This window comes from Palaemon carinicauda, chromosome 3 (genome assembly GCF_036898095.1).
Source record: "Palaemon carinicauda isolate YSFRI2023 chromosome 3, ASM3689809v2, whole genome shotgun sequence".
Classification (NCBI taxonomy): domain Eukaryota; kingdom Metazoa; phylum Arthropoda; class Malacostraca; order Decapoda; family Palaemonidae; genus Palaemon; species Palaemon carinicauda.
In genome coordinates, this window is record NC_090727.1 from 17,804,990 (window position 1) to 17,815,455 (window position 10,466).

General features: G+C 37.6%; 1 protein-coding gene and 1 long non-coding RNA gene across 2 annotated transcripts in view; both read right to left on the reverse strand.

Annotated features, from left to right (window-relative positions):
- The window catches only part of LOC137636838 (uncharacterized), a 338,483-nt gene extending 333,724 nt beyond the window's left edge, over positions 1–4,759 (reverse strand). Inside the window, exon 1 of the long non-coding RNA XR_011043246.1 lies at positions 4,525–4,759. This is a non-coding gene — a long non-coding RNA (uncharacterized lncRNA). The remainder of the gene's footprint in view (positions 1–4,524) is intronic.
- Positions 4,760–8,946: 4,187 nt separating this feature from the next.
- On the reverse strand, positions 8,947–9,969 carry LOC137630920 (uncharacterized). The gene has a single exon (XM_068362458.1). The coding sequence runs from the start codon at positions 9,967–9,969 to the stop codon at positions 8,947–8,949; it is 1,023 nt and encodes a 340-aa protein (XP_068218559.1).
- Between the last annotated feature and the right edge of the window lie 497 nt (positions 9,970–10,466).

Genomic DNA, 10,466 nt, shown 5'->3' on the forward strand with positions numbered 1-10,466 from the left:
CACTCACCACACTTATTACCACTATCACACCGTTGGCCTCTACAGTAAGGACAAAGGGTGTGAGGGTCTGTCTCGATCGCCGACATGAATGTTCCACAGGGGTGGTTGGGTAATCCAGGACAGGTACGCATAATTGCAGAGGCCAACTTCACACTCAAACCTGTTAAAGAAATAGCAAAAAAACATTAATGGCTGCCAAGAGCGAGGCGAGGATGAGCAAGGCAAGGATGAGAGAGGACATGTCCGTCTACCATCCGAGCCGAGAGCAAAGTGAGCTCAAGCACAGGTGTGCGTGTGAGGGGGGGGGGTGGCAAGCTACCATCCCCTACCCCCCGCTAACTAGCGATGAGGTAGTAAACCCTCGTTAAAATTCTAATGGCTCGTCATTTCAGCTACGCCGAAAGTACAATACCCCTATTAAATAGCGTGGTTTGTATGTCAGTTACGGAACAAAGGATTATATTTTCACTAAAAATAATAAAGACAAACAATCGGAAAAGCAACCTAACCTGCGCACAGGAAAGGAGCTTCCCCAATAGTACGCTGTTGATGTAAATGTGAACAACCTCGAGAAGAGAGAGACTGTAGTCAATCTTTGAAAGGCCACATTCCCTTCACTCAGAATCCATGTTTCCAGTAGGAAAAAAGGAAAAGGCGAAGACAATAGTTAAATGAAGAGGGCCCAGGCGATGACCATTCCCCTGCGGCGGCCGAGTTAACGGTTATATGCCGACGGGAAGACCGATGGACCAGAGAGGGAGAGGTCGTTCCCCAAGAAGTGGAACTGTGCTGGCCTTGTTACTACGCAAGTGTCGTTGTCGTATACGTATCACACACACAGCACAAACACTGAAAAGGAAACTTACCACATTTCTATACACATATATACATAAACATTAAGTATGTTTTCATATATAAACAAGTACTGAATAAGAAAAAGTAAGTTAAAAGACAAAAATTAATGGCAGTCCAGAATAGGCAAGGAGAGAGAGAGAAAACAACCGCTCTCGATCTGAGCCAAAAGTAAAGTGACTAAATCACAGGTGTGTAAATGGGAGTGGTAGCAAGCTATCCCCCCCCCCCATCCCAGCTAACTAGCGGTGTGGGTAGTTAACCCTCGCTAAAATTTTAATGGCTCGTCATTTCAGCTCTGCCGAAAGTGCAACCCTAATAAATAGCGTGGTTTGTATCCAGTGATGGAACAACTATGAATTTGCAGTACAAACTGAGGTATTATTGTACTGTATTACAGGGCAATGTAACCTAGGAAAAAAACTACTTTTAGAAAAAATTACGCTCCCTTCGAAAATGACACTCCTTCCCGTCGCAAATGAATAGTTTCCGAAATATATATATATCTATATCCTACAATAATGGGGGACCCCCAGTGGGAACTCGGGGTTTTTATATACAGTATACCTATATCCTACGATAATGGAGGACCCCCAGTGGGAACTCGGGGTTTTGGGTGGGGAAAACATACTGAAGAAACGATATATAAACGCAAAACAAGCCTTTTCTTCTTTACACATTACCTTCTTGGATGAATAATAAACGGAGGAAAATACAAAACAGTATAGCTGGATGAACTTTGGAGGCGCTGTTGCAAAGGCTATGTCTCATGAAAAAATACAGTAACCAGTGCTGCCAACGTGTGATGTAGATCAAATGTTAACGTATTATGCTAACATTAGCAGTGTTTTTCATTTAATTTTTCTCATTCTACTTGCCCGTTGTAGTCGCTCTTGTTCGTGCGTTTGTACATAGCAGGTTTCGACCTTCTGCGCAAAAACCCCGCCTCCCTGCGCAGACTTTTTCTCCACCAATAGGATTTCTTCTTCTCTAATCGTGAAATGTAAGTATTCGTCTGTCTACCAGCTCTGTTCAAGTCTATTACTTGATTAGTTATGTAATACCCTCATATACATATTATGTTTGACCCCAGTATTACTCGTTTTATTATCTGATACCTTATAAAATCACCTCATTTTATATACCCATCAAATATTATTTATCATACATTCCATTTTATCTTCATATATTACTTTTATACATTTTGTTATTAACTTGTCACTCCCAGATTTCACATAAATACTTGCTCTGGACAAGTTTCCCATTCTGTTCATTCATGTTTACACTCTAGACTCCGTTGCTTTTCCGTTAACCAATCACAAACCCATACGTATGTAAAGTTTGCACAGGGGGGTTAATTTTTTTCCCTACCCCCCCCTTCCAACAAGTCCTTTTCCGTGGAAACCTTTGCCCATGTCAGGTCTTTGTTAGTTCAAGTGACGTCTTTTGAGTATTTTACGATCTAAGTATTAGAAAATTGTAACAGCTTCAGTAATCCATACTTGAAAGTATTTTGGTGTATTCCAATGTTGATAATTTTCTTAAATCACGTAATGTAACATACCAACTTTTACAGTGTTCCGAGTGCAGTACTAATCTAAGGCAAAACAGTTGACACCACAGACTCAGCCACAACACCCCTGTGACCCCTAAGTTACGTCGTCACTGTCATAAAATTAAGTCAATAAATTCTTTAACTTTAATGTGTTAGTTTTATTATATTTTGTTAGAGTGCGAAGCTCAGCATTACCGATTGCCAATGCATACGAGGGTGATGTTTTATTTTCCTGTGATCGTAAGTGAGGAACAAGAACCATTATATTTAACGTTGGTAATGTTAGTGTAACATTGGTAATGTTAGTGTAATATTACTAATATTAGCGTGCGCAGCTCAACATTACCGCTTGCCAGTACATACGAGCTTGATATTTTATTTTCATGCGAGCGAAGCGAGCTAATGGTGAAAAAAGAACCATTATATATAATGTTATCGTAACAGTACTAACGTTACCGTAACGCGAGTGAAGTGATATAACAAAGGGCATTATATTGGGTTTGTGACCTGGGAACTTCTAGGTTAGGTTAGGTGGGTTTGTTAGGTTCTGTACCCTTTTTGTACTTTTTTATATATTGTTTAAAGGGTATATGGAAAAATTCTTTAAAATACACACGATAATAATACCGTATCATTGCTAACGCTAGTAATTCCTCCGTAACGTTGGTAACGCTGTGGATCACCGTAACGTTGGTAACGCTGTGGATCACCGTAACGTTGGTAACGCTGTGGATCACCGTAACGTTGGTAACGCTGTGGATCACCGTAACGTTGGTAACGCTGTGGATCACCGTAACGTTGGTAACGCTGTGGATCACCGTAACGTTGGTAACGCTGTGGATCACCGTAACGTTGGTAACGCTGTGGATCACCGTAACGTTGGTAACGCTGTGGATCCCCGTAACATTGGTAATGCTGTGTACCGTTGGTAACGTTGCTAATGTTACCGTTCGCAGTACATACGTGAGTGAAGTGACACCGAATTTGAACAAGTCATTATATTTAAGTATTTTAACAAAATATATATAATAAAAGACATTATATTTAATCATTTTAACAGAAAATATATGTTTTCCTGTAGAAAATAACGTGATTTAACCAGTTATCACCTTCATTTCATCCGTAATAACAGCAACCAGTCCGGATACCTAAAGTTAGTCAGATTGCTTGTGCTGTTGGTTTGCGGTTGAAATGAGGGTCAAATTCGGTCAAATCACGTTCTTTACCACAGGAAAACATATATTTTCTGTTCGAAATCAGAACCTGTAATACAGTAAAACTTTACCCAAACTGACATCTAAATCGCTCGAATCATGTAGAAATAAGACTGAAAACCACATTTCCCCCATAGCTACCTTGAACGGCGGGGTAGTTTGTAGCGCTACGGCCAAGCGTCCTAATTTGCTTATTATCGCTCCGATTGTTATCTTGTATGGAATAAAAACGTTTGGAAATGGTCTACGGATCTTAAAATATGTTGTGTAAGGGGGGTCCGGGGGGGCGCAGCCCCCTGGGTAAGGACACGGCTTTTAGCATAGGTTAGGTGGGATTTTAAGTTAGCTTCTCCCGTCGTACTCGTAGGTAAGGAAACTGTTGTGTAAGGGGGGGGTCCGGGGGGGCGAAGCCCCCCTGGGTAAGGATACGGCTTTTAGCATAGGTTAGGTGGGTTTTTTAAGTTAGCTTTTCCCGCCAAAATCGGTTTTAGAACGACGGCCACAGTTCAGAATATTCCCGTTTTCTACGGGATCTGGCGGTCACCCTACAAAGGCTCCGAACGGCGCACGTGTAAATATTCCAAGAATTTCGTCTTAAGTGGATTTCTTCAATCTGATGTTGGCCTACCTTTCAGTTCATTGCTCCCGATATTATTCAAATACCATCTATTATCGTCAAATCATATTTCTTTAATCTACTTTCCTGTCAAATTTTAGTTTTGCTCTTGTCAAAATATTAACTGCAGCTTTCATTGCTGACTATCAGCAATTAACAATTCAGGGTCTACAGGTAAAATGTGTGTAAAATATGTTGCCACTTACAAAGTGTGCTTTAAATATAGCCTAAATACAGAAAACAATCGAGGAATAAAAATACTAAACTTAATTGGTTAAATGAAATACCTTGTTATTTGTTGTTATCATTTATGCAGGTCTATGCCCCGTCCTAGAAATGATGTCCTAGCTTCTCTTTCCGTAGTTTTCATTCTCATCACTTAAGAACTGAGATCGTTCATTCAAGAGCACATTTCCATCAACGCTGCATGAATGTAAAGTAAAATTTGAACTGGACCACGATGGATGTGTCACTATCACTTTCAAATCACGATAACTTTCCTTGCTGGTGGGCCTGTCCACTCCAGTCACCCAGTCACTCCAGAGATGCCAATGATGCCATATCCGCCAGATAGATAATTACATTTCGCATAATTTCAGTTATATATGATAATAACAACCTTCTTATTTTATTGCAATGATTATAATTTCTATGAAAATAAGTTAAGTTAATGCATCATAAGAATTTACATGAGATTAAAGGAATATGTAAATTTGTAAAACTTTTTTCTGTAATTATGTTTCGAGCCATGTTTATTTGGAATACTGTAAGTTCCAAGCCTCGTTTACATCAAACACGAATATCTTTTGTTTATCACCACGCAATTTTTATTATTTTAATAAATTCATATGATGAATTCCCATCATACAAATTATTTGATTGCAGCCTCAACCTGGAATGGGCAAGTCAACTAACCAACCTATTCCAACCACACACGCAATATAGCCTACTCTCAGTAATATACTGTATAAGATATTTTCAAAGATCATATGAGGTCGATTAGAAAGACATCTTCCCTTTCATCAACCGAGAGAACAGGCGACTTTATAAGCGGATATTCAACAGCCGACCAAATCTATGTAATTACCAAGCCAATAGAAAAATCAAGAGTATGACAGACCATTATGTAAGACATCTAGAGACTATGAGAAAGCTTTTAATCCTGTCAAAACTTCATCAGTAATATAAGTATTTAAAAGACAAGAGATAGATTTATCTTATGTTAAAACACTTGAAAATATCTATACAGAAAGTAGCCTACATCAATCCTGAAACCACATAAAGATGATTAGAAAATTCCGATTGAGAAAGGAGTCGATGAGGGGAGACCTAATATTTCCTGAATTATTCACAGCATGGCAAAAAAAAAAATTTTTTTTTAAGCAGTTAGATTGGGAAGTGACTAGATAATGAAAATGGGGCAATTGATATTCTTTGGGTGTGATAATGTAGCAATGACCGTGGTGCATCAAAGTGTGTGTGTGCAATGAATTACTTTTTCACTGATGTTGTAAAGACTGATCTGGAGATGGTAGGTAACCTATCTCAGGAATAATGAAAAGTTCTTGTGTGGGAACTCGGGGGTGAATTTCATTAGCTGGAGTTAAGGGAATTACATGGTTAAATTTCTTTTGTTGCTGTCACAAGAGAGTAAGTCTTCAAACCTCTAAATCTCCGGTCCAGTTTGACAGCAAATTATCACTAGACAAATTGCGGAAAGACATTCTGAATTGAGGGTATATGATTCTTTTTGAACTAGCATATTTTGCTCATAGTGGGTTATTAGTTTACCTATTCTAAAGTTGATCACAAAGGGGCATTCGGTAAAATAAGACAAAAGTGAACTCAGGAACTTCTTTCATACAAGTAGCCTATAATTAACGTAGGCTCCCCATCTTCCGAATGCAGGCTACGAAGAGCTAAAATTCTTGTGGTAATTTCAAATTATCTAAAGATATGAGTGACCATGGAAATCTAGCACCATACTTTGAGAATATGTATTTGATTACAATGCAGTTGAAATAGGAGAAAAGCCTATTTAATATTTTATTTTTATTTTATTTCATTAAGCTACACTTCTCACTCTTTAAGCGGGCCATACATTATCCAACTTGGTTGGACAATAATGTTGGCCAACATTTTCTGCTTTAGAGCATACACTGTAAGACCAAGTCGTCCAACATTAGTTATAAATGTCGATCTGCTAGGATTACAACAACCTTCTGCAAGGGTTGAATAGCAATAAAACATCAAAAACTGATAAAGTTTATCACCATTATACATAATAAAAATACATCAACTAAATAATACCTTGTTCAAAAAGTTTCCTTTAGATAATGCAAACTGGAAATAAACTATTGTACCAAATGAATGCATTTTTATTCTTGAAGTTTGATATAGGTATTTTATAACTAGTTTAAGGAATAATTCGGGTCTTGAAGTTCAGTTATAGCATATTGACTCCCTCGGCTTATGTCAGCTGAGACATTTTCATTGGATAAATGATAAGTGCATACAGGTTGGGTAAAAATGTCAATGGGGTTGATGCTCGAGTACTTGACCTTGTGGACGATAGTGACGCAGAATCCAATGTTAACTGGTTTAGTTGGCCCATTATAAGAATCTCATCAATAGCTTATTTTTTCTTTTTTTTCGCATACAACTTTCGTGTCTCGTGCAGCTTTCTGTAGGATACCGCCCAGCTATCCGCATAGGTTGCGGCTTGGTCCTTCATGGGTTTCTGCTCTTTTTATGGAATATAAATGTTCGACAGCTTTTTGCAAATAGTGATCTTTAATTGTATTATGAGTAGCCCGCATTTTTCTCTTGGTACCTACTGTATTTCCAATTCCCTGGTCATCGCTTTCATCCAAATTACTATCTCCAGATATCTGGATTTTTTGGTCTCCTAAAAATCATGCAACAAATCGAAATAACATAAACTTGGTTCGTACATGTCATCACCAGCCGTACCAGACTTTTCAGACTTTTCCATCTTTTTTAATTCCCTCCTATACCAAGTTCTCGTATTGTTTTTTAATCATCTAGAGTGGCATTGCTAACTATTTCCTTCAAGTTATTCAACAGTAATTCCCATGCTTTATTTCCTTTGTTTTTATCTTTATATTCTTCGCTTTTAACTTTCCAAATCGCAGGTTAACTTCTGTATGTATCAATGAAACTTCTCAACTGTTCAGTGTCATTTACATTTGCCATCACGTCTATTTAACACTTTTATAAAACAGCTATTTCCAAAAGAACGTGCCTTTAAGGCAAGGACTACACGCAATCAAACTAGGCTTGCAACTGATGTTGGTTGTGATGTTGTACAACATGCCCAGACACTGTCAAAATGGTTGTAGAACATTAGTCCACGCCCTCTCAAAATTAAACCTGCTTTGATTCTCTCCACCCAAACTAAAGCTGGCCATACATTATCCAACTTGTTGTACAACTTGGTTGGGTTGTATGAAATGTTGGACAGTGTATGGGCAGGTTGTACAACAAGATTTTGGTTGCTTGGTTTGGTTGGAGAGAATCAAAGCAGCTTTGATTTTAAGGGGGCGTGGCCTAATGTTGTACAACCTTTTGACAGTGTGTGCGCTTGTTGTAAAACTTCACAACCAACATCAGTTGGAAGCCTAGTTTGACTGCGAGTAGTCCTTGCTTTAAAGACACGTTCTTTTGGAAATAGCTGTTTTATAAAAATGTTAAATAGACGTGATGGCAAATATAAATGACACTGAATAGTGGAGAAGTTTCATTGAAACATACAGAAGTTTACCTGCGATTTGGAAAGTGAAAAGCGAAGAATATAAAGATAAAAACAAACGAAATAAAGCATGGGAAGTACTGTTGAATAACCTTAAGGAAATAGCTAGCAATGCCACTCTAGATGATTTAAAAAAAAAAAAACAATATGAGAACTTGTTATAGGAGGGAATTGAAAAAGAAGGAAAAGTCTGAAAAGTCTGGTGCGGGCGGTGATGACATGTACGAACCAAGTTTATGGTATTTCGATTTGCTGCATGATTTTTTAGGAGATCAAGAAATCCAGATACCTGGAGATAGTAATTTGGATGAGAGCGATGACCAGGGAATTGGAAATACAGCAGGTACCAAGAGAAAAATGCGGACTACTCATGATACAACTAAAGATCACTATTTGCAAAAAGCCGTCGAACATTTAGATTTCATAAAAGAGCAGAAACTCATGAAGGACGAAGCCGCAATCTATGCGGATAGCTGGGCGGTATCCTACAGAAAGCTGAACGAGACACAAAAGTTGTATGCAAATAAAGCTATTGATGAGATTCTTATAATGGGCCAATTAAACCATTTAACATTGGATTCTGTGTCACTATCGTCCAGTAGGTCAAGTACTCGTGCATCAACCCCATTGACATTTTCAACCCAACCTGTATGCACTTATCATTTATCCAATGAAAATGTCTCGACTGGCATAAGCCAAGGGAGTCAATATACTATAACTGAACTTCTTCAAGACCCGAATTATTCTTTAAACTAGTTGTAGAATACCTATATTAAACTTCAAGGATGAAAATACATTCATAAGGTACAATATTTTATTTTCAGTTTGCATTATTTAAAGGAAATCTGTTATTTTTATTAAGAATGTAATATTCAGTTAATACATTTTTATAATGTATATTACTTAATGGTAATAAACTTTATCAGTTTTTGATGTTTTATTGCTGTTCTACCCTTGCAGAAGGTTGTTGTAATCCTAACATTTTCCACTGCCATGAGACTGCACCATCAGTATAGAAATACTGACAAAACTTGTTCCTTACTTGCTTAACACATGTGGTAGAATTTCTTTTCTGAGTTGGTTGAAATGGGACTAGTTGTTGCGGATCAGATCTCCAAGAACCCTCCTGTACAGTTGCAGTATCTATATTTTCTATATCAGCGCCTTGAAAATATAACTGTCTATTCTTTTTCAAGATATAATTGTGTAGATACCAGCATGCCAATGTGATTCGTGCGGCTTTTTCAGGTGCTAAATTTATAGTAGTAAATAAAATCCGAAACCTGCTAGCTAGAATCCCAAAGCAATTTTCAATAATTCCTCTTGCTCGAGATAATCTATAGCAATAGATTCTTTGTTCATCTGTTGGCTGACCAGTGAAGGGTTTCATTAGATTTTCAGAGAGGGCAAATGCATCGTCTCCTACCATGACATACGGCATTTTCCCATAATTTCCTACAGGTAAATCCTCTGGATCTGGAAATGTAATGTCATCGTTTTCAAGTTGTTCAAAGAATTTGCTGTTAGATTGAACTCCTCCATCTGATGTTCTTCCATTTGCTCCAGCCTCAGCATATATGAATTCATAGTTGGCATTTGCAATGCCAAACAAGACAATGCTGAATGTTTTTTTATAATTATAATAGTATGAACCTGAATTTGCTGGTTTTTTTATGTTGACATGTTTACCGTCTACCGCTCCAATACAGTGTGGAAAATTCCACTTTCTTTCAAAGGACGTAGATAGTTCTTTCCATTCATCTTTTGTAGTTGGAGTTTTAATTATTTTCTTCTTGTTTAGCACACTAATTATAGCATTGCAAGGAGGTAAAATAAACTGACCTATAATTTGGGGAGCAATTCTCGTCAATAACTTTAAATCCTCATATGATTGACCGGTCGCTAAAAATCGTAAAGTTGTTGACAGCTTTTCGTGTACTGTTATCACGTCATCCCTCATTTTCGTAGCTTTTTTTTCAAGAAAGGCGTAACCAGGCTTAACAGCTCCTGATAGGTTTCATTGTCCATTCTCAAGAAATTTTTGTAATCATCTGGAGCAGTTTATTTTAGTTCACGTAACAAATTCACATGAGAATTATGTGAGCGATTTAGCAACCAGTGTTTTGCCCAATGCTTTCTTTTTTTACGTACTTTTTTTTTTCGTTCTCAGCTGCACATAAACTGATTATTGTACCACATAAAAGTATTTCTTCATCTACTTCCATTCCGTAATGATTTTATTTGAAATTCTAAGACAACAATAATATGCCACAGAGCGTGTTATTCAATACAGATCGACATCTATAACTAATGTTGGACGACTTGGTCTTACAGTGTATGCTCTAGAGTAGAAATTGTTGGCTAACATTGTTGTCCAACCAAGTTGGATAATGTATGGCCCGCTTAACCAACCAAAGTCTTATTGTACAACCTGCCCATACACTGTCCAACATTTCA